At 40.6% G+C, this 25,098-nt stretch overlaps 1 protein-coding gene across 8 annotated transcripts in view; it reads right to left on the bottom strand.

The window, feature by feature from the left end:
- Positions 1-25,098, bottom strand: part of gramd1bb (GRAM domain containing 1Bb) — a 162,087-nt gene that overhangs the window by 49,830 nt on the left and 87,159 nt on the right. For 7 of the 8 annotated variants that reach the window (XM_049575606.1, XM_049575602.1, XM_049575604.1 and 4 more), the window contains one exon: positions 23,676-23,702. In XM_049575606.1, the coding sequence (XP_049431563.1) occupies positions 23,676-23,702 (27 nt within the window). Of the gene's footprint in view, positions 1-11,708; positions 11,753-17,084; positions 17,273-23,675; positions 23,703-25,098 lie in introns of those variants that run through there. The other variant, XM_049575608.1, reaches the window with a different exon arrangement.

Below are 25,098 nucleotides of genomic sequence, written 5' to 3'. Positions count from 1 at the left end.
GACTTAAGTGTCATGATTATATGGTATCGTGGATCCTCTGTTGATTCCCACCCCTACTGCTAATGTAAGCCAAACATTTCCTTATGCTGCAGCTTCATATTAAAAGCATTTAAGTCACAAAACACAAGTTGACTTTAAAGATGAACGGGTCACAGAAAATACAGTGTGTCTTTACTGAGCTTAGCACGTACTGCTAGTTTGAAATATTGCACTGTTAGATGACGCTGTCGCTGCAGGCGACAGACTGTGCGTCTCTAACTCTAACTCAGCGAGGTAAGCAGCTCATTTCACTGTGCCCTGCTGTCCACAAACTTATGTTATTTGCAGCGTAAAATCAGATCACGGTTGCTCACAGAACGATGGAAAAAGGCTGATTATTGCCTGAATTTTTTATTAAAACATTTGTTTTGCTGCCCCAAGAGCTCAGTGACCTGTAGCATTAAACTGTGTGTGCTGATACCAACAGTAACTAAAGGTGGCGCAAAATCAACAACTGAAATTTAATTGATGATTATATTTGCTCTGTGATGGGTAAAGCCGTAAGTAAAAAATTGTTAGTGTAGCATCATATAAAGTTGTTGTTATTCTTACTGAGCTTAGCCTGCTGAGTCACTGAGCTTTGTTCACTCACTCTGCTACTCTTTTCAGTTGCAGATGCTGCCAGGAGAGAGTGAGTGCAGAGCTGACTGATAGAGAGGCAAGCGACCAAAAAAGATAACGGCACGTAGATAATACAGTTGCACTTGGGCTCTTGGTCTGGGAGGACACACATTGCCATTACAGACATCGGGCCCTGTGCCAGGTTCAGGACTTGTGTCAGAACTGAGATCAGAGAGCAGCTCTGACTCGACAGCTCACTTTGGTGATGTGTACAGTGACATGCTCTTGTGACGTTATCTGTGTTACGTCCATTTACCTCTTGGACCAGAGCCTAAAGTTTGCCAGGGGAAGTAACACCTGCTGTACTGTTATATATTACATAGAAAATCCTGTTGTACTCTAAATTAAACTGAAATCAAATTCTCCTTGTAAAGCTGCATCACAGAGGGGAGACTGAAAAGGCTGTTAAGGACATTAAAGACATTTTGCGACAGACATTGATGACAGCTTTAGTATTAGTATCGCCTATAATATGTTGCTCTTGTGCCAAACTCACACAGCACAGTTTTGTAGTTTTGTTATCTGATGTGTTATTGTGCTTTTCCTTGGTTGCTGATACACAAATCAAGCAGCACAGATGGAAACATGCCAGACAGTTAAAAACATATTTTTAACCTTGACATTGTGAATACGACTCTTAGTTGGCACTGGTCCATTATTCCAAAGGGTAGCCTGGCAAATGGATTACAACATCTATCTGTGTCTCTGCGCGTGTGTTTTGTTTTGTTGCATATTTGCACATGTGTACGTTGGGCTGCAGAGAGCTCCATAAAACAATCTATAACTAGCAATCAATAGCTGGCAGCTGACGGCTTTTAAAAGCACCTCAGACCATATTGTGATTGTTGTTAATATGAAAAACTCACACAGGGAAGAGGATCGGTGAGTGGATCTTTCATGTCTGCACCATGGGGCAAGTGAGAGCAAACAGGAGGAGGACACGCTTGCTCTGTATTGTTAGCCAGCATTGTCTCTCCCTATGGGCGACTGTGAATGCGGTAGGACTGCGGGGAGAGAAAAGTGAGGAGAGGAAAAGAGGCAAAGATATGAGAGCGCTCTAATCCCTTCCCAGGTGAAGCAGTGAGTGCTGGAGCCGGAGCTTCAGTCAAGCAAGAGGATGGTTAAGTCAGCTCACACAGAGTCCATCTGGTGCCCACCTAATCATGGCTTGCTAAAAATTTCATGGAAAAAAAATACCTGCAGCCATAGTGCACCTCATTAATGCTAGTATGGATTACACTGGAGGCCATGATTTCTGAGAATATCCAGGAAGGTCGCAGAGTTCACCTGCTCCCTGACCGCTGAGAATTACACTCTGTAAAGTTCATCTTTACCCTCTACAAATGTGGCTGATGCATCAAGGAGCATTCATTCATAATTTCCATCAATAATACTTTATATAAAGATTTTAACAAAGCAGCCAGAGGAGTCATTGTGACGTTTTCTAAAAAACAGTGTTGCAGTATTTGTGCTATAGCTGCACCGCACTGAAAAATATATGTTTCATACCAAAATGCAAAGGTGAAGAATCATGTGCCATCACTTTCAAATGTCCCCACCCAGATACATTAGCAGACCATAGCTTGTTACATCAAATAATGCCAGCAGAAGGTTGTTTACTTAGGTTTTAACACACAGAGGCTGGCTACACATTGCATTTTGCTTAGTCAAACTGACCCACCCCATTAGGGAGAGGACGTCAGCAAATAATACGAAGCCTGATATGAAAGACGGATTTTGTGCAGCAGGACAAACATTTGTTTCTCTTTGAATATTCTGTATCATCTTTCTGTCTGTGTGTGACTGTAGTTTAACTCTTGTTGGTGCTCTGTCCAGCCTGCTGAGGAGAAGCAGCTCCACAGTGGTGCTGAATGGACAGCTCCTCCAGGAGAAGAGTCAACCTCTCAGAGTCAGAGATGTTTCCTCGCACTGATGCCCCCTGCTGACCACACCACAGCTGAGCTCTGCTACAGCAAAATACTTGTTATGATCAAATAAATTTAAAAAAAAGGCATTCCCACTGGCATCAGGCAAAGTCAGCTTTCCTGATGACTTCACATGACCTTTGTAGGAAGGACTCTAAAAGAAATCATGACTCTGGGTTGCTTTGTTTTAAAGTTTGCTTGAAGGATAGATAAAAAGGACAGCGTCTAACTCATATTTCATGGAGAGACGACATTAATTATTAGTCAGCAAAACAGCAGTCATGTGATTTCTGCATTAGCTTCCTTTGTAGCATTCCTTGAACCCTAATCTAGCCCAGAGATTTTTCATTTATTTCTAAGAATAGCACTGGGAGATAATCTGGATTAATCCCTTTCCACTGCTCTGTGGGGCTGGATGCTGTGGCCAGTTTGACTCTCCCCGTTCTGCCTGGTGGGCGTTCCTTTCTCTGTAACGCACTATAGATTATGCTTGTACTGTTTCCCTGCTCATGTTGAATAAACCCCCATAGATTGATCTCGACTGTCAGATCAGAGAGGGAAATGGGTGATCACATGACTGGATGGCTGTTTGTTTATTGCTGAACTGACCCTCAAGGCCACAGCGGGGAGACAGAGAGCAATAATGCATGCACAGCCTACAGTATGCATGTGTGTGACTGTACATACTGTGTATCAAGAAATTAATCCGGCATGAAAAATATGAAGCTGAAGCAAAAAATAACTTAAACTTGACTTTCATTTCATCAAATGTGTAAAGTAAAAACTGCCATTTGCCAACAAGGTGCACAAGTTTTTAATGTATTTGAATGAGAAGACGGTGGTTCAAAGACAGGCGGAGTGGTACTACAGGCTTACATGACTGATTAACAGTCACAGGCAACAGACAGGGATAAGGCTAAACAGATGCAAACATGGAACAGCAATGCAGACCAGAAACGGGCTCAAGAGAAAGCCAGAATAAATATAACATTATGCAGCAAACACACCAGCATCAGACGTCCCACTGAGGACGGAGCAGACACTTTGCAGACAGCCAACATTGACAAAAGCATAAAAGCATCCCAGGGAGGGGGGCCTGTAAGACAGAGCGACGACAGTAATGATGAATAACATATGTTTGATTGCAAAAAAGAGCGATGAGGCGAGGGGCGGACATCGATATCAGGTCAACCGAAAAAGCGATGAAGTGAAATACAGATGGCCTTCTGCGCGGCCGTCACGTGTGCCATGAATAAAAGAACAAGGTGCGGCACGTGCTGACATTAAAGCACTCATTTAAAAAAGCCTTCCATTTCCTGTTTCTGCTGCAGCAAGCAGGATGAAAATAGGCCGAGGTTTCTTTTCCAACAAACCTCAAACAGGCACACTCATAATTACTAAACAAAGCAGAGCGAGAGGGAGGAGAAGACAGGAAGAGAGAGACGTGGTAAAAAATGGAGTTTGGGATTATCTCTATTAACCTAAACAATAGGTTTGAGCTTCACACAGAGAACAGACCTCCACTGATGGAGATAAAGTCAGTGAGCATTTCGACCTAAAGCTCCCGAACATAGTAACATGCTAGTGTCTTGCTCTTTTCATTGTGTCTAAAACTTGATTTGACCTATGAATTTCAGAAATTCAGGGTGGAAAACAAAAAAGTGTCTCACACTATTACAGCTTAATAATTCAAAACTTATTGCACTTCAAATATTACCTGGTAAATAGAGTTTATGCACTAGGGGTAAACAGATATGTAATGTTTAGTCAATACAAATAAATTTAAATTCAAATACACAGTCATTGTTAATATTAGTTTTGTCAAAGCTCACACAAAGATTATGTGGACGCTCCTACTAAGACGCTCTCTGTCCTCCGCTGTTTTCATATTTACTGATTCTCCTGACACTATGATGGATGCACGATCCATATATACGCCGTTATCTGCACAAAAATTGACGTAGCTGAAACTAACATTCATCACAAACAGCCAATGCACGCAATGTTAATCATCTATATGGTCACATACTTGTAACAGTAGTAGCATTATAGCCAGCAAGCTTATGCAATCAAATTGACGCGAAAGACTCCTGTTTTCTAAACCATACAACCACATACAGGGCTTTTCCATTGGTCAAACGATGTTGCACCGATTTCTGTTTCCATTGTTTGTTTAAACGTGCTTAGCTGTGCCCAAGATGGACGATCTCTGGATTGGGGCCAAAAGCGTACTTGACCGCTTCCAAGTGGGTAGATGTGATGTCTCGCTGACTGTAGCCATTGCCTTGACGATCCCCTTCTCCCCCTCTAACAAGCATGTCTTGCAAGAATCAATTCATATCTGTGCAGAAGACCAGGGAGACAGAAGTTTTTAGTTTTAGAAGTTAAGTTTCTCTCCAGCGCTCATGTTTGTACTGTCAGATATCTGCTTTATTTTACTGTTTCATGTTTGCTTTCTGCTGTACAGGAGTTGTGTTAAGTTACTGCTGATGAAACTTTTTCTCATTTTGCTGCTTCACAATAAAAGCTTTAGCATAACAAAATAAGGGAGGGCGTTTGTTGTGAGGAATCTACAGGAAATGATATGCATTTATCAATGAAGTGGAACTTGTTAGCGGCTTTCCATCAATAATAACGAGTCTACTAATATGGCATGGAAGAAAAACAGCCACAGTGAGATGATGATGAAGAGCTGCAGACAACAGGCTCTTACTGCATCTCTGCAAACAGCTCACCTCCAACAGGTAAACTTCTTTTACCTGCCATGCTGTGCAATTGAAAAACACTTGCAGCAAATAAAGGGTCAAGCCAAGCCGAGCAAGCACGTGTATAATATAAACGGGAATAGGTCGTATCATCCTACCCAATATTACAACTGTTTCCTAAATTAGCACCTTTATCATAGGATGAAAAAAAAGCTGGTGTATGTTTTTTTTAACCCTATGGGCCCTAGGCGTTTTTGGGGTATTTTTACTGCCTTTACTTTTAAGCTCATATCACAGTCATTATAAAGGCTACAAACACATGCTATATCTTGTTTTTTTCAGGACAATGTGGGCTAACCAGATTTCATGTCCTTCTATGTGCCTGTATTTTATATTAATTTTTTTATCAATGAAAAAAACAAATCTGTGTTACTAAATTCTTCCATTTTTACATGTATCTCACCATAGCAAGTTGGAAAATGACATATTCTGCCATATATGAAGAGGGGAGACTCTCTGGTATCTGGCAATATAAGAGCCATGATGGTGGGACATTCTGTCACTTCACAGCTGTCCAAAACATGTGGTTTGTGCCAGGCGGACATGATTGGCAGTATTTTTTCATTATTGCAAGAAATTCCATTGACTCATTCACAAGTCAAAAATGTGTTTTATCTGAAAGAAACATGCAATATTTACATCTAAGATAATAGAAAAATAGTCAACCAAGTGCAATGATGTCCTCCAAGATAATATTTGTATATTGTATATTAGACTGCTGTTGTCTTGGTGCGCAAAGGTGAAGTGGCTGGTCTTGACATACAAAGTTTGATGGAGTGTCAACTGGACAATATGGAGATATTTGCATCTTGAAAGCCGGACTACAAATGTGGATAGACAGGGAGAAACACACGCAAGCCTAAGACGTGGTAAGATACGATATTCCTCACTGTGTGAAGTGACTGATAACAAGATCTGTATAATGGATTGTAAATAAAGTCGTCAGGTTTTTATTTTGCAGACAATTGATCTGTATTTATAGCATGATGGGATGACAGCACAATGATGTGTGTGGTATCACTGGAAAGCTCTGCTCCTGCGCTTTCATGTGATATGCGTGGCATTTCTGTGCGAGCCTGCATTTGCGAGTAATCCATCCAAGAGTAATGTGTATGCAGAGCTGTATGAAAGCTCTGTTATACATAATTTTAGTGTAACTTTATCATTTTTTTCGCTGTAAAAACATTGGACTACCGACAAGCTTGGTCTTGTCGGAAAGCTACAATTCCAATGTTTCACATGATATGCGTGGCTTCTCGCTATGCTGCACGGTCACGGAGAAAATCAATAGAGAAGAACAGGTGTGAATTTGGATGCACTATGCGTCGTTCGGGCCCATAGGGTTAACAGCTGCAGCTTTAAACATATGGTTAACATTGGTAGATGGTGCCGCACATGACATACATTACATGATATTCGTGACATGACATATACTGTCATACTACTTTACGCTGCTAAAATAACTCAATGTTGGCTTTCGGTTTTACATGGCACAGAAACACCAGTCTCCTGGATTAAAGTCCTGTGACTGTTTAACCCATCCTCCTCCTGTCCCTCTTGCCCTTGGCGGACCTTGTCACTCTTCATACTACATCATCTGTCTTCTTCCTTTGTTCTCATAATTATGACTACAGCCACTAGAGGTCGCCACCTAACAAAGACCGTAAATATGGGTCATAATTTCTGCTCGTAAAAAACAATTGCTGTGGTCGTATTTTGGAGGTGAACAGTCTCTTGCTATCACCTTTGTTGCAACACTAAAGGTTCATTGGCTAGCAGTAGCTGTGTGGCTTTAAGATAGAGAGCAACTTTTAAGAGGCTGTTAATGGAGTGCATCATCTTTTAAAGCGATAATTAAAGGGACAGTTCTTTTTTTGACCGCTTCAGTGTCATTAAAGGACCATAAAAATATAAGATTCTATACCAGGGGTGTCAAACATACAGCCAGGGGGCCAGAGAGGGCCCGCCAAAGGGTTCAATCAGGCCCACTGGATGACTTTGCGCACCTAATAGTAATGCACTTTTGAAGGCTAAGAGGTACCAGTTTTCAGGAGCACGTTAGCTTCCACTTTGGACTGGTGTGGAAGGAGTGGAATTGCCTGAATACTGAATGACTCAACAGACATATTGTTGAAATTGCACTTACTCTTTAAATACATCACAGGCTGTTTGTCATCTGTTTTGTCAATGGATGAGCAAATGTTCTTCTTTAAACTTAAAAAAGGAAACACTCAGAGATGTTTGTTATTTATAGGATATTATGCAATGGTTTTACTGGTCCAATCAAATCAGACTGTATGTGGCCCATTACCTAAAATGAGTTTGACACCCATGTTCTATACTAACAAGAACCTGGCCACTGTGTTTGCATTATCAGTGTGAAAATGACACATTCAGATCAGTCAGAAGCTGATCAATGTTAACAAACTGATTGTCAGTACAGTGTCTCTATTGGCTACCTGCAAAAAAGGCATGGGAACTCTTTGTATACCTCCAGCCTAAACTAGAGCTGTAGCTATTATGGAGTACATCAATGAGTCATCACATCCATGACCCTGAGCTCTTCAAATACACAGCCGCTCTGTTCAGAAAAATGATGTCACGACGCAGAGAGATCAGGTTCTGCTGATCTCTTCGGATCTAGTCCACATCCAGTAGTGTAGGGTATACGTTTTAGCCGCTACTGTATCACTGCACTGCTGACACTCCTGTCTTGGGAGAAAAATGTCAAAGAGTCGAGGGAAGCTGTTTAATGTATGTAAATATTTAAAATGTACTTGCTCTTCTTAGTCATATTTTTGGAACTGATGTTAAGAGCTAAAAATAATGAAACTATAAAAAAGCGGTTGTGGAGCAACATTGGCACAAATCCTCTTAACACAAAACTGGAGGCCCTTTAGGAGATTAATCCCTGTACAGTTTGTATTTTTCTCTCATCATCAACACCTTTTCCTCATTGTTCCCAATTACATAACTACACAACGCAAGCTCAGTCGTCATACAATTATGAAATAGCTTCACATGACCTCATCATCAGTGAGCGTGAGATACTGTGGTGTGGAAGCCAACGTGGTCAGATGTGCTGTCGCTGAGGGGTTGTTCACTGTTGGTAACACTCAAACGCAAACCTCCGCGGGTGAAAGAATAACCCCATCTGTGTCCTCATGCTGTATCCTCAGAGGAGCCTTTGTTTAACCTTTATTTAAACAGGCAAGTTGATTAAAAACGCAGCAGCTGCATGGGTGATGCTGCCTGCATTGAGTCCGTGTTCATTCTGTATTAGTCCAACTTTCCTCTGGTTTTAAAGTAGCACCGACTTGTGCACGTTTACTGTATGTGTTTTGATGCTAAGGCGAAGGCTTGAAGGTGGAGTGAGGGAAGCTATTTTTATATTAAAGGACTCTGCCTGTAGAGTCGTGACGGGATAAGGGATTGGGGTGGAGAGATATCGACTGACCCCTCCCAGACAATCCTTCCATGTAGTCAGTCAGGGCTGTTGCCAAAGAGACGACCCTGCCATCATTGAAGCCAGGAGCGGTCCAGCCTGCAGCTTCAGGGCCACATGCGGACCCTCCCTGATGTTTTTCACTCAGACATGCAGATGTCGATGGGGGAAACACAATGTTACGCCCCACAGACGCACACACAAACACACACACACACTGCTTTTACATTTGCTTACCACTGGTTGCTATGCCATTACCGCCCACAAGGCCTTCAAGGACGGCACTTGAGTTATTTTGAGCTTTGCAAATGATCCACGTCACTCATGGTGACAAAGCAACAATCACCCAGCAAGGCCTTAGACTTTCAAAAGACCTCAACTTTGCAAAGATTAAATCTGCAAAGCTAATGTCATGAATCACAACAAAGACTCACAGCTTTTTACACATCGAGCCTTTGCTGTGGATGAAAACCCGAAACCCTGGATTACCTCGACAAGGTCAAACATTGCGTCGAGGGAGATTGTTCTCTAATGTCTTGAGATAACAAGAAACCTTAGCTCTGTCTTACATAACTCCCACCATCACTACAAAAATGCCCTGGAGCAAAAAACTGGCTGCTTCAAGATTTACACTATGGATTCCTTGTAGGAAGCGACGACATCTATTCATCCTCAAACCACGTCTGTCAGCACTCCACAGGAGAACACGACCAGTCCTGCTAACAAGCAAGCACATCTTGTGCTTTGCATCTGTTTTTATCAATTAAATCATTCTAATGCCACCTGCTTTTCTTAGTCATGCTTCAGCCCTCACTTTTAAAGGGACAGTGCATCCCAAAATCAAACATATATATGTTTCCCTTTATCTGTAGTGCTGTTTATCAGTCTAGATTGGTTTGGTGTGAGTTGCCGAGTGTTGGAGATATCAGCCGTAGAGATTTCTGCATTCTCTTAAGTACAGTGGAACTAGATGGCGCTCCGTTTGTGGTGCTCAAAGCGTCAAAAAAAGAAAATCTGTTTGAAAAACTCAACAGCAACTTTCCAAAAATCACCACCTTGTGTTAAGGATTTTTATGTAGGAACTATTTTCTGTGCAACAAACTACACCCACCAACTGTATCACCGTGCAGAAGGAAGCATGCATCTATTGCTAGCTATCCTAGCAACACTAAGCTAGCTGACGTTACAGCTCAACCAATGCCATGTTTACATCTCACACTGTCACAGGAATGAGCCTCTTATTCCGGAGTACGCCTTCTTCTGTTAGTTTGGTTGAAGGAAAATAGTTCCTAAAACTGCTCACAACAAGGTCTGTGGATTAACTTGACTCACCGTGTCATGATTTCTGGAAAAAAGACATTGCCGTTGAGTTTTTAAATTAATTTTTTGGTGCTTTAGCTCCACAAGCCGAGTGCAATCTAGTCCAATTATATTTGCGAGAAGGCAGACATCTCTATGGCTGATATCTCCAACACTCTGCAACTCACACTATAGCACTACAGTTGAGAGGAAAAATATGTATTTTTGATATTTGGGTAACTGTTCTTTAAAAACCCAAATCACTTTAAACACTGCAGCCTTACTGTCCAAAATAAACTTGATGCGAATAATCCAAGTTAAATACGCACACACCTCCCTTCCTAATCTCTGCTGCTACTGTGTAGTCACGGCAAAAAATCAGGCACACTGCACTTAAGGCAAGTGCACACTGCCATAACCAGCCAGCATTCTGTATGCATATGCAAATTAAAAATGTTTTATTTCCATGAAACTAAATTTATGGTCTAGAAGCACTAGCACTTTACCAATACACAAATTAAAACAAGAAACACAATGGTGTCTAAAAATGCAAGTACAGTAAATAAAATGGCATACACTTACGCTACTAGTCTGTACTTAAGAGTGTCAATAAGGTGTTTGGAAACAGAAGCACAAAACATATTGAATTACGTTGCATTAAAAACCCTTTTTAAATGTGCATCTTTAAGAAAAAGAAAAGACATTATTTTTCAGTCAGTATTTAAAGGTGTACTCCAGCGATTAAGTATTGCTGCTCCATTAAGTTGATGGACTCAAAGATTGGATTAAAAAGAAAACAAAAGAATGGTCAAAATTGACGCAGCAGAGGCCGAGATAGTCTGACTTCTGTCCCAAGTATGTGTCAAGCATCAAAAACACTGGACCCCTGATTACCCATACTGCAACTCAACAGCATCATCTATTAGCGCATCACTGACTGGTGAACTTTCAAGTCTACCAAACTCCATAAATCATCAAGAAATCATCAGCTGTTCAAAAGCCACAGATGACTCTACATGAGTGTTTTCACAGGCTGAGTAAAACTTCTCTTGACTAGTGCCCATTGTTTGTTCGCCTCACATCACAGCACAGCGGAGAGTTTTTCCACTTTCTCTACAGTCTTGTCTTTGCAGAAAGGTTTTGGGTGGTGATATTTCCCACTACACATAGGCCATATTGGAACCGCAGTGACCATGGTGTCCCCACCTCTAACCCTGTGGTGCCCCTGCAGAGGACAATGCTGACAGTGTCTCAGTACAGTAAATGATGCTCCAGCAGTTTTGTTCCTGGATCTCACACACTGAAATCTGAGGACCAGAAGAAGTGGAGAGGAAGTAGATGCACTAGTGGGATTTTTTTTTTTTTTTTTTTTTAAAGTATGCCACAATAAAACAGCTCCCTCTTTTGGCATGTATGAGTATGACATTCTGAGACGTGATGAATCACTTGACTTAAAAGCTAAGCATATACATTTCTTTACGAAAATGGGGGAGGACGAAGGATGGTACACTGTGCCACAACCTATTATTGATCTTTGGTTTAATGACATGAAGTTGCCATATGATGTCGGTGCTCATGTGTGGAGTGTCTTTTGCTTTTTGAGTTATATCCTACCTTTGGGGTTTCCATATCAGTTTCTTCCACTTCTTTTGCTTGGCCTATCAGTGAAGGTAGAGAAGAGTAAGTGAGAGGTTTTGGTAGATTTTCTTTGTCATGATGTGATTATCCTGATGGCAGTTGATGATAAAATGCACTGGTATTGATGCCTCACTCTATGCTATAGTCCTCAGACTGAAAACAAACAGACAGAAAAGTCATAATGGACTGTACTCTCTATATCTATTATCTCTGGTCTTCACAAAAGGCAAGAGCCCCTTTATTTTCTGTTTCCAGTAGTTGGTACAGATAACCTTTTCACTGGTAGGAAAACAAAGCGCACTTTGCTTTCAAGAGGACCAAAAACCACACTTTTTAGTCATCTCGGTGCGATTATTTGGTGAGCGCTCGAGTTCAAATGACAAGCTCCAACGTGGTCGTAAACAAGTCCTGACATTTGCTTCTAGCCTCATTCTGAACCAGACAATTCAAAACAAACAATAATTGTCCGAGACTAAGATTTCACACAAAATTACATGTACATTTGTGTCTTTGTGCGTGCGCGTGTAAAGTAATGCAATGCGTTACTGGGCTTGCAGAGTGCAGTCCTTTCACTCCAGTCGCTGCTGCCGCCGGTGACTCAATGCAGCGCGCCCACATGTACCATGAATCACTGTGATCAGAGGCCCTCAACCACTCCTCCATCTATTCAATCAATTCATTTTTGCTGTGGCACCTGATAATACATTTGCCTCTCTGGTCGGAGCAATTTCTTCCCACTCCTTTACCCCTGACTGAGCTTCCCAGCACCTATTGAGAAGTTTCTTTCTGCTGTGCGAAACCCTCTGCAGATGTTGTGTCTGTCAGTGAGGTAATTTCAGTATTTTCTCACTGAGAGCAATTGATTAACTGAAAAATTTCCTGTTGAGATTTAACACACAGACATTTACATTTTAGCCAAATGCCGTGTTGCTGCTCGACAGATGCAAAATAAATGCACGGTGTCAAAACCCTGCAATATTCAGAGGTTGAGAGTGGATCTTTTAAATAACCCCGGGTGCTTCGTTCTCTTGCAAACGGAGGATGCAGAGGAATAGAAGAAGCCCTAAGAAAGAATAATCCATGCTCCCTTTGGAACAGCTAGAGGGGAAATCAATCAAGTCTGCTACGGTGGAAGGCAATTCAGAGGAGACAGATTACAGATTACACCACTTGATTTAAGAAACCTGAAAAACAGACCTTCCATTAAAGACAGATATGTTTCAGAGAAGGCAATCTGGCACGGAGAATTGAATTTGACTGTTCAGGTCTTTGGAGTTTAGATTTAATCCTCAACAGCTCTGCAGATCTAAACCCCTGCATGGACCTGCGGTGTTCAGCGCTGTTATTAATTTTCAAAAGACAGATTGATCTCCGCCTACAACATATTTAAGTTTCATACCCGTGGATATGCATCTGGATAAGAGTGCTTATTTGCAGAAAAAAAAAGCATTAAATGCTGGCCTGCTGGGGCGGACAGAGATATTTAGCATGATCAGCGGGATTGATTTGCCGATGAACATATGTGAATTACACCGTGAGTCACCAGAGGCCTTGTGATTAATCAGCAGTAAAGTCCTGCAGACACATGGCCCACTCAGATGGATACAGTAAGAGCCTGGATGTACATTATGTCTGCTTCCAGCCTCCACCATAGCACCCATCTCTGCATCCTTGCCCACATACTGTAAGTGCCCCAATTTACTACATTGAGTTGTACACTGGACTGAATGAACTCCAGCTTCATTATCTCACAGACCTCAAATTCCCACTGCAACCAATACTCCATTAATAAGAAAGTACATTAAGTGGGCTTAATGACAAATGGACTGGGTGTCAATTTCAGCTCCGACTGTGGACGGATACGGATGTACTCTAAAAATGATCACTGAAGACAAAGACGGGTCTATATTTAGTTTACTTCGTACCATTAAATGGCATATGTGCATGGCATATCTCCTTGTGTAACTCCACAGTGAGACAGATGTCCACCTAGCATGAAAACAAGACCTTTCACAAAGGCGGTAAGTGGGTGTGCCGGTGACAGACAGATTGTCTACAGACAGGGCTACTTAATGAATCACCTACAGTGAGGGACGTCAGCAGTTGGCCCAAAATACAGGCCGTGATGTGATAATGACTCGGGTTCACACCGATGAAAATCTTTGTGGAAGTTTTTCAGACTAAAATTTTACTGGAAATTGAGAATTAGCTACAAGCACCCTTTTGAAATAGCTCCAATCAATCCATCCAAAAAATTAGACACCGCAGATAAAGAACCGTATGTTCTGTTTTAAGGTTTATTTCTAAAATTCAGTATCAGTAATGGTTCCCAAAATGGGAGTGGTGCAGAGAGGCATTCAGTGCTGCAAGATTTATTCTTTCATTTATTTGATTCCTCCTAAATAATGTTTAACTAACTCAACACCAGGCCAAAATATAAATATTATAAAACATGCTATGTTGAATTGGCACACCTTAAAGAGATAGTTCATCAAAAAAATACTGTACATTCTCCATCCTACCTGTAGTGCCATTTTTCAAACTAGATTGTTTTGGTGAGTGGCCGAGTGTCTTCAGCCGTAGAGATGTCTGCCTTCTCTAAAACTACACCCACCAACCACATTAATGTTCAGATGGAAGTGTGCGTCTACTCATTGATGAGAGGCTTGTGCTTGTGACAGTGTGAGATGTTAACAATAGTAGTGTCCTCCTCAGCGAGCTAGCTAACACCTCTCGTCCATGAGTAGATGCATGCTTCCATTTGTGTGGTGATACGGTTAGTGGGTGTAGAAAATAGTTCCTATATGAAACTGCTCACAAAAAGGTCTGTGGATTACCTTGAGTAACCGGCTCATGATTTCTACAAAGAGACACTGCTGTGCAGTTTTTCAAATTAATTATTTTGGCACCAAAACAACTTAGGTTGATATATAACACCACAGGTAAGCAGAAAAATATAGAATTCTTTTGATTTTGGGGTGAACTGTCCCTTTAAGTTGAGTCCTACATTTTAGAGCCATAAAATGAGCATTTTAATCTGAATTAAATAGTTAAACGGACAGTGACCAGCATTACAGGAAACAGAACCAGACTATAGTTCATTCTGACATGCGTCACCTTTTGTATGTCCGACCTCACATTCGCATGTTTCACATCAAAGCTGAGAGCAGTGGAGCAGAGCGCACCAGGTGCTGGTGATGGAAAGATTGGTCACAGTATTTTTATATTAGACATATCTGTCACTCTCAGCTTGGAGATTGTGGTGGTGTTGACTGTTGAGCATGTTTATTTGATACATTTGTTTTAGCTTTGAGAAATTTAAGTGAATCAAGTTTGCATTTTTTTTCCTGCATAATGTGCCACTTATTGAGTCACTGAGTCAGATTTATGAGTCATGTAGGAAAAAAGTTTAAAGCATTATGTGTTTAATTTGCATAAAATCATACATACAAGTGCAGTCAGTATTATGTATTCAATACACATTAACAGCAGCTAATTCACTGCTTGGTAAAATAGCTTGTAAATTAAATAAAACTTATTTTGTTCTCCTTGCGTCAGCCAGACACACTGCAACATTCGTGACTAACAGCAAGAGCAGGGCGGTAGGAGCACATCAGAAAAGACAATGTACTCTATAGCACCAGCTGGCCTTTTTGGAGCATGGTAATATTAATATCATGACATCTACTGACATATTGACCACCTCTTCTTTGCAGTTTTGTCAGTGACCAAAGGGTTGTGTGCTCTCCAATGTTTAATATCACCCTGTGAACTGAATTTGAAAATCTAAAAACTGTACAGCCACAAGTTTTTTGGTTTTAAATTACCGGTATGTAAAATTTGACTTATAGATTGCAGACAGATAAAAATTTAAATGAAAATCATAAATCAATATTTGCTGGATTTAATAAACTGCAATAAAGAAAAAGAATACACACATTAGATCTCAGTGTATCAATGGTATTATATTATCCGTATCACTATTTTACCACGTGTTGAGCAGCAGGCCTGTTTTATAGAGAAAATCTGACACAGACTCTTTAACCAGCTTTTTCTACTAAAGCAAATTTCCTATTTTTCATCGTCTCATAATAGAAACAATGAATCAAAGTGTGCTTGAGCTACTAGCACTTCTTTTGCCCCTTAATGACTATCAGTCGGGATTCATTTAAGGGCTGCGGAGATAGTTATGTGAGGGTAACACAGTAATACCTGCCACGAGTATTTATCACAGAGTGGTAACCTAAAGCAGCACGAGGGCTGCCCTGTATCCCCATCGACAGGCACAGTAAATCTAACCAAATTGCCCCTAATGGACCTGGGGAGCAGAGATCACAGCGGAGATTTAGGAGGCCTTGAAGGCAGCTGGAAAATCCCCTCTACACAAATGTGTGTGTGCATGTGTGTGCGCGGTATATTGCAGAAGCACTGCCACACAGTGATTTATTCCACCACGCCCTGCATTCATCAAGTTAGAGTAAATGCATGTGTATATTAATAATCCGTGACACCTTTCTCCAATTTGAATGAATAGCTGAAGAAAAGAGAAGCTGACAAGAGAGAATATTTTAACAAAAAATTTGCAGAGGCAGCCCGAGACAAATATAAGCCCTGCCACACACAGGAATAAATATATGGAGTACTTACTGCAGTCTAAGAGTGGCAGCTTTTTGGAGTGACTGACAGTTTTCTATGAGGCGCTACATGTGTGAAATACCTGCACATGCACCTTTACATTATTCCTGTCTTATTAAAGGCCTGTTTAATTTCTTAGGCACGTCAGAATAATGTAATTGACATTTAAAAGTCTGCTGTGGATGGAGAAAAAGCGGGTGCATTTCTGCAGCAAAGGTCAAACGGAAAAGGGTACAGCTGCAGAACAATAGCAGGGTCGCCCAGGCCATGAGTGGAAACATGCATTAACGCTTTTTTCAGTAGATAATCAGAGGACCTATTCTGGAATATGTATGGTATATAATGGATGATAGAGTAGAGGCACATATAGAAGCATATGTGAAAATAAGCAGGGCGGGGTTTCTTATCACAGTGCAAATCAGATAGTATTAGATATAGAGATATATGCCAGTTCACCGTTGCCTGTACTTGAATCTTTGGAATGTATCTTGTATCCTATCTCTTATATACAATTTTAAATCTTAAATATATATTTGTGCTAATGCTACACACTGTATTTTATCACATATATAAAATTATTACTGGCAAACATTAAGTTTCATATTCATTTTACACACCTTATCCGTTATGCATGTCAGCTACTGTGCTGTTCAGACTCCAGACTACAGAATAACAGAGTAACACGGCTAAAGAAAGGTAACAGAAATCAGACCTGACCTTATGTTTGTGCATGGTGAACAGGCAGACACCATCCTGGCCTCTCTCCTGGCTCTCATGGCCTCACTTCAATCTCTGTCCCGCTGTTCCGTTGTCAGATTGTCACTTGTCCAGCATGCTTTGTCATCACCGCCAAGCCTCATAAAATCCCCCTTGTCCTCCTCTCTTACACGGCACATCCAAAAATCAGTCAGAGGAAAAATATTGTCACCGGCTCAGAGACTGAAAGTTGCAAACAGAAGTGATACAGTCAACACTTGTTAAGCTAAAATGCCTGCTGAGGAGCCGCAGGATGTCCAGACTGACTACATGCCTCTATCCTCATACAAATGTATCCACACCAGCGCTCTCCGTCTCTCCCACAATCCCTCACAGCTATTATCAAACCACAGCCTTTTCCTTTCTATCAAAAACACACTGACTTTCAATTTTCTGTCCAGGTGGTTTGCAGCCTCGCTGCTACCGCATCACCTCACATCTGCTTCGCTGAGCCATGGATGAGCAGTTGTACGAGGGAGGATGGGTCAGGAATGCGAGCGCTCTGATTGGATGGCTGGCCATGGTGTGTGTGTGGGAAGGTTCCTTTGGTAGGCTCCGTGCGAACGGCTATGCTCAATAAGGGTGGTCCTTTACCTCCTTTCCTCCTCTCCCTGCTTTATCAGCCTGTGCTCCCCTTCTCTCTCTCTGCCTCTCCTCCTCCTCCTCTGTCTGCGCTACAAGCTGCAGGCATGCATTCGCGCTCCTCGATCCAAAGAGTCGCGCCGTCTTTATGAGGAGCAGAATCAGTGATGCGGTGGCTGCACGCACACAAACACACACACACACACACACACACACACACACACACATACACACGGATATGGGGATAGCAACTACGTCATGAATCTTGCAGACATAACTACCCAGGCAAAGCCCATGACCCAAATTCACTAAAAAAAAGCCCCAAAACACTTACATCACTGTCAACACCATGATAACTATTTGGATGTGCTGATATGATCTTGTGTGCAGCTACAGATGGACAGGTGTGAGACTACATTAGGAATAATTAGAAAGAATTGCCCAGAGGAATGAGATAGCACTAACAAATCTAGAATAAGATTAGACAGAAAACAACAATGCTGCAGATGTACCCATGTAAAGCTAATAAAGGGAACCAATGTAGATAATTAGATAAAGAGATTAGCACCAAAATGACTAAAACTAATGTAAGCTGAGAAAAACTTGTACAAAATAATTAAATACATTATAGCATGACGTATACTTGATTAAAACCATTATGAGGACCAGTGTTGGGGTGACATGTTACGAAGTATCATATTACCAGGTTGTCTACAGGTATCAGAAAGTTAAATTTATTGCTTTTTAAGACCTGTTCAAGACACCTTTTAACCACATTTAGGACAGATTTTTGGGATGAATCATGTTTTACATACTTAAGTAGTATATATATGGTATTGTGCAGAGGGTAAGTGTTATGTGACTTTGTGCATACTCGCCCGTTAAATTCTATCAGATCCTCCAGAATATCCTCCATACGAGACTGTACCATACCATTTCGCCGTTCTGTAACCTGGCAATCAGCTTTCTCTGTAAAGGCCACAAATCAGTGGAACACCCTGCCTGATGTTGTGAGGAGCTGCAGCTCTGTCAGCACTTTCAAAATCACCCTAAAAAATCTGTTAAAAGCTGCTCAGCTCTGTAATCACTGACTTAGTCTTCAGAACTTGGTTTTTGGTGTGTGTGTGTGAGAGTAGCTTGTTATTTTCTGTCTTACCTTGTATGCTGTTTTTATCTGTTTTGCTATTGTACTGTATTTTTTATTGTGACCTGCCAAGGGACTACAGACGCGAATTAGCTTGAAGCTATAATCTGGTACGGTGCATCAAATGGTGACATTTATGTTTGAGCTGTACATTGTCCCTTTTAAATAAATAAAAGAAAAAAAAATGGAGGAATATAGTTATTAGAGTTAAATCAGTCTACATTTTACCAACAGGTAAGTGCAAGTATGAAGTAAAATGACAGTATTATAGTTATTAAAGATTTGTAACAATAGAAATGAAGACTTTTACATAAGAAAAGGCACACATTTTGAAAAAAAGAATTTAAAAAATGGATAAATAAAATTAGATAAAAAGTTTGTAGTAAAGACCTCACAAATTCAAATTTAAGACTATTTAATAAAGTAACATTACTGTTCCTAAATTCAATAATCACATTACAGTTACCAATCAAACAATTGGGTTGACTAACCACAATTTTAGGATCTCCTCCTCATGAGGTAAATCATGCGCTGATCATGCTTTAGTTAAAAACTTGCCAATAAGCTGGACTCGTCTGCTGTAAAGCCTTGGTTTGGCGAACAAGTGACTTGAGCGAGTGTGTTTGGTGCAAATTGCCGTTCATATGCTATTCAAATGTTTAGGTCTGTTATCATCTCATGGTGTTAGAAAGGCTAGTCTCTCCTATTATTTTATTTAGGCAGATAGATTATTTTGAGGCTACCGAAGCGACACTTACCTTTCTGGAAATTTTTACGCTTTTCTTTGTTTATGTTAAAATGCTCTTAATAAGCTGATGGCACACTAAAATGTAAGTGAATTCCACCAGAGATAAAAACTCATAATTGTATCATTCTCATATGGTTTTAAGAAAACTCCGACCAATCATTGCATTTGGACCCCCCGCACTGGACAGGTATCTTTAGTTTGCCTCTAAAGTAACATAGGCTATAACGTTATATATGACAGTTGCTAACCGTTAGCCTACTGTAGCCTAACGTTGCCTGAGCCTCAGTATTATCTTCCTTGTTTGTTGCCAGTCACCACTACTATCTAACGTTAGTGCTTACGTTATATTATAAATCTCATCAGTCATCGCTGACCCCGGATAAGTTTCAAAACTCCAGGGTTGAGTCTGACTGTGCAGGACAGGTAACGTTATGTTTAGTTTGCTTCTAATATAACATATAATGTTATTTGACAACACAGCATCCAGTTGCTAATGGCTAACGTTAGCAATCTTCAGCGTGTTTTACTCTTCTTCTCTTCTACTCTTCTCTTCTCTTCGCGTGTTACAGTGCTCTCCTCTTCCGTGTATCTAACGTTACCTTGCCAACGCCTACGTCTATCATAGACGTAATGAGGACGTAATGGAGGAGGGGGGAGAAGGCCTTTGGAGGGAGGTGGGGTTGCAGAAGGTGGAGGATGGGACTTTGGAGGGAGGTGGGAGTTTTGGATGTTCAAATGTTGTGTTGTGTGAAATGCAAGAAAGGTAAGAGGAGCTTTAATATTTGTTCTTGGCAACCGCTTTTATATTGTTTCATGTAGTGTTAGTTTTTTATATAGTGTTATAGCATATGTAAGGTTTAACATTAGTAGTGTAAGAAATTACTTTCTACAGGGAGTAATTACGCAAAAATAATGCATTACTTTCTTTTTTGAGGTAATGGGTAATGTGTAATGCATCCTTTTTTCTTTAAAAATAAACAACCCTGACACTGATGAAGACGATTTTTGTAGGTTTTTGATTTGAAATGCAAAACATGATCTGGTCCTAGCTTGGGTAAATTAAGCTCGAAAGTCATCTTGAACAAGAAAGTCGTCTAACTCGTCTATTTGTGAGTATTATTTTCCCAGTATGTTGGATCCTTGCTTTTTCCGAGGCCCGGGCACAAAGTAAAGAGTAAGATCAGATTATGCTGACCTCCATCACTGGAAGCTAATGTCTCAAACCACAGACGATGATCGATAATCAGGCAATTGAGACGGCGGCAGAGCAATGTGGACATCAGAACAAAGGCAGAAAGTACAATGCGGGACTGTTTAGGAGAATCTCAGCAGCAGGACTCTATGATAGTCGTTATAAGGACAAGATATGCTGCTGTCACATTATTCAGCTCGGCAGCTACTTATTTTGTCAGCCATAGAAAACGTCAGAGCCCCTGCCTGCCTTGCAGACACACCGACAACAACTGACTCCAACTCTTCTTTTAAACATGCAAACTGCAGAGTTTCCAAATGCACTTCCATCCTGCCCACTTCACCCAGCCAGAGGGCTTTTTGCATGCATTATTTACAGTTAGCTTTATAACAAACTGAGTATCGATCCTGTGCAGTTTGTGTGACTCATAACCACTTAGCAAATACCTGCAGCAGGGTTACAAGGAATACAGGAACAGATTTAACATTATCTGGCCTGTACAATTTTCTAAAATGTGGAAACAGTATATATGCTCTCTGTCATGCAGCTGTACTGTGTGAGGCTGACCTCAGTTTCCAAAATGTGTATTTATGCTGCTAATGCCAAGCTTACTGTTAGAAGATGAGCTAAGCCTCTGCTGAGTCCTCACACTCAAAAAAGTAGCAGCTCCATGGCTTATCTGATAAATTATTAGATTGAATAAGTATAAATTGAACACAGTTGAATTTGCTTTTTACTTTATGGGTAGCTAATACTACTTCACCCCTTTAAAAACATTGTTCTGAGGGCATATTAACCCTGAATCGTCATTTCTCTGATTTTCTCTCACTACACTTTTCCAATTTTACATCCCGTTGCTTTTATGATGAAAAATAGGTGCGTACACAACTCGAAAAATCTTAAGCAATACATAAAAGGTACACAGTTGTAGGGAGAATCCAAAAACAAAGTTAACATCGGCAATCACAGGTACATTTACTTACTTACTGACACGTTTCAGCTACAAAGCCATTGTCAGCGTGACAGATCCTGGATGCTTTTACTCATACCATCCTTTGATGAAACTCAAAATGGCAAAATCTGTAATTCCAGCATTATTTTAAAGTAACGCAGGTAGGGTTCTGTGTAGTATGTGTCCCCTTTTTTTTGCCAAGACAAAGACTGTGGGTAAATTCATTCAACTGACACTTTCAGTTCCAGATTGCTCATCTGTCACCAGTGAACGGTGAAGAGGGCTTTCAGTTTGTAAAGGTGCAAGAGCAGCATTATGTGGAATTTCGCAATGCATGTGTCCATGATCCCATCCAAACATCTTTTATCAGATATAAAATAAAGTTTGAATAATAATTTGTGTCTGATGCAGGTTTTTTTCTGCAAAAAAAGTTAATTTGCTTTTTAAGAACTCAAGTTTCCACGTCACACCTGTGTAAGTTAAATACTGGACCATGATTTGCTTCCAAATCAGTTATGTCACAAAATCACACTTGTAAGTACATGCCTTAAGCTCAAAGGTGAGAAAATGTCTCCCTTCAGCAGATACATGTGAAAACAGTTTTCTATTGTCACGCTCTGCACACATCATTCTGCACAGTGGGGGTCAAATATCCATGTGAAGTCACAAAAAGCAAAATACATTTTGAGTGGATGGGAGCTTGATGTGATGGCAACACTCTCACTACTGAAAAACAAAAGGAAGCATCACTTAGTCTGATAGTAAACTTCCTACCACATATCACATTACACACAGCTTTAGCAAATGGACTCACTCAACTGACTGACTACTTCAACAAGAGATCAAAACAACTGGAGTTTAAACCATGAACTCCTGCAAATTTCTTTTTAAAATGCACGACTGCTGGCTTCAGAGATGATGTACAAAGACAATGTTGACTGTGTCCAAAAAACATCTCTTGGGTTGTGTGTTGGAGTGCAGAGACTCCTAGTGGTTTAAACCTGGCCTGGCCCGGCCTGCTGGTCACCCAACTCGCATGACTGACCACTCAAAGCATACCAAACAGAACACACACATACCAGAGCGCGCACACACACAAATGCACCAAAATAACAGCGTCCACTCAGCTCAGAAAATGTGCAACACAAACATAACTTTTCCTGAGTGATCACTGCACGCATAGTAAAATGCAAAATGCCACTCATGAAGACACACACACACACACACACACACATATAGTATGTATTTCATATATACACAGTAGCGATCACAACTCAAATTTGGATGTGGATTATGCAGCATTTATTGAAACCCAGCATGAGGAAGATGATGTTTTATGAATTCAGAGTATGAACCGTGATACCAAATTAATGCATATTCAAGTTCTCCTCTATTAAGTCAGTAATGGAGGACCAGCTATTTATAAAATGCAGTATTTGTCCTGTGGTGCACCATAAACTAATATCATCACAACCTATCACTCACCTTTTCAGCATGTGCCTCGAACCCCTGTGCTTCAGGACTGGCACAGCCTTCACACCCTGAAGAATCAAGTGCCTGTGCCCACAGTGCGCGTCCGCAATGCTGACCTGCCACCGGCCGGCTGGCTAAAAGACTAAAAGCTCCACAATAGTGTCCAACTCACAAAGCCCTGTTTGTGTCTGGCGTTGTTTGTCCAATAAAAGCAAACAATGGCATTCCATGGCTTGCAACTGTATTCACTGCTGGCCTCTCCAAATGTAAAGCGCATTCAGACACCTTGGTTGGCGGACAAAGCAGTGAATCTGTGTCACATGCGGGGTGGGCGGGCCGGGGTAAATGGGGTGACAGTGAGGCCAGTCCCACTGTATCTCTGCTCCATGAGCCCACCGGCATACCATGCATACCCACACTCCTATAGGTAAAGGTGAAGAGTAGTCAGAAAGCAGACTTACCTGATCTTGTCCGCTGCACTGTCAGACCTGTACGAAAAATAAGAGAAGGGAGAATTCAGTCATGGGGTACTGAATCCCCTACCACTGATCTCAATTCACTTTTGATTCAGTATAGACTGATTAAGCAGCATATAAACAGCGAACAAACGGTTTAGAACAAATTTATGAATATAAAATTAAACCATTTTAAGCAGATATTAAGACAGTTTTTAGTGTTTATCACTGTCACACCACCTATGAAGCATCCATTACTGGTATAAAAATAGTTAATGTATGTTTGATAACCTTATATAAGCTAGCATTAATCATATGTACTGATATGAGTACCTGAAAGAATCAAATGTATGAATAAACAGTTGGTCATTATTTATAATGCACTGTAAGGTTTTGTTTGTGTCTATAAATTTGTATCATTACATATGAATACAAATGTGTTATATACAGTAATGTTACCAAGCACTTATTAACTGCTTATAATGAAGTTACAGATGCTAATAAGAAGAAATTCTAATCACTGCCAAATAAATTAATAAGCGCTTAAAAATGTCCTTATAACTACAAACAACTATGTCAAAGTGTTTTGTAGCCTTTTGCACACAAGTGTTATTACAGCTCGTAATACACTGCTCCATTCTTGGCTTCTTTTAGTCAATATCAACATGATCCCACCAGCTCAGATTATGGAAAACAACAAAATGTCTAACCATTATTATACAGACGACACTGATTTATTTAACAGTATCACCAGGTAACTACACACGACAAGCACTGTGTAAGTGCATCCAACAAATCAGATGATTGTGCCACAAATTCCACCAGTTAAATAGAAATATTTTTTGGAGACAAAGAAGGAAAAAGAGTGACTAAATATAAGTGCATTAAAGCCTTCTATAACCTCAAGGATATATCAAGACATAGAAAAACTTATCCATGTGTGACGTTGTCTCTACAGGTCTCTCTACAAAGTCGATCAGACAGCTGCAGCTGATGCAGAACGCTGTTGTTAGAGTCCACATTAGTCCAGCTCTCACATCTTTGCACTTTTTGTCAAATGATGCTTCTGTTGGTTTATAAAGCACTGAATGGTTTAAGGCCAAAATACATTTTTGCTCAGCTGCTCTGTTACAAACTGTCCAGACCTGTCATATCATCTGGGGCAGGTCTGCTTACTACCTCCAGAGTCAAAACTGAACACGAAGAAGCAGCATGTAGTTTTTATGCACCACATGTTTGGAGCTGTAATTATTATTGTCTTAATCTATGTGATTTGACTTTATTTCACGCTCATCTTCCACTTTAAATTCTTTTTTTTCCATCTGTTTCTCGTATATCTCGTCGTATAGCCTTTTATGACAAATGTAAAGCACTTTTGGATTAGCTTGCTGTTGAAAGGTGCTATACAAATAAACTTGCCTTGCTAATA

The sequence above is a fragment of the Epinephelus fuscoguttatus genome, linkage group LG5, assembly GCF_011397635.1.
Source record: "Epinephelus fuscoguttatus linkage group LG5, E.fuscoguttatus.final_Chr_v1".
Classification (NCBI taxonomy): domain Eukaryota; kingdom Metazoa; phylum Chordata; class Actinopteri; order Perciformes; family Serranidae; genus Epinephelus; species Epinephelus fuscoguttatus.
Note: the sequence above shows the minus strand (reverse complement) of the source record. Positions and strands in the feature narration are given on the sequence as shown.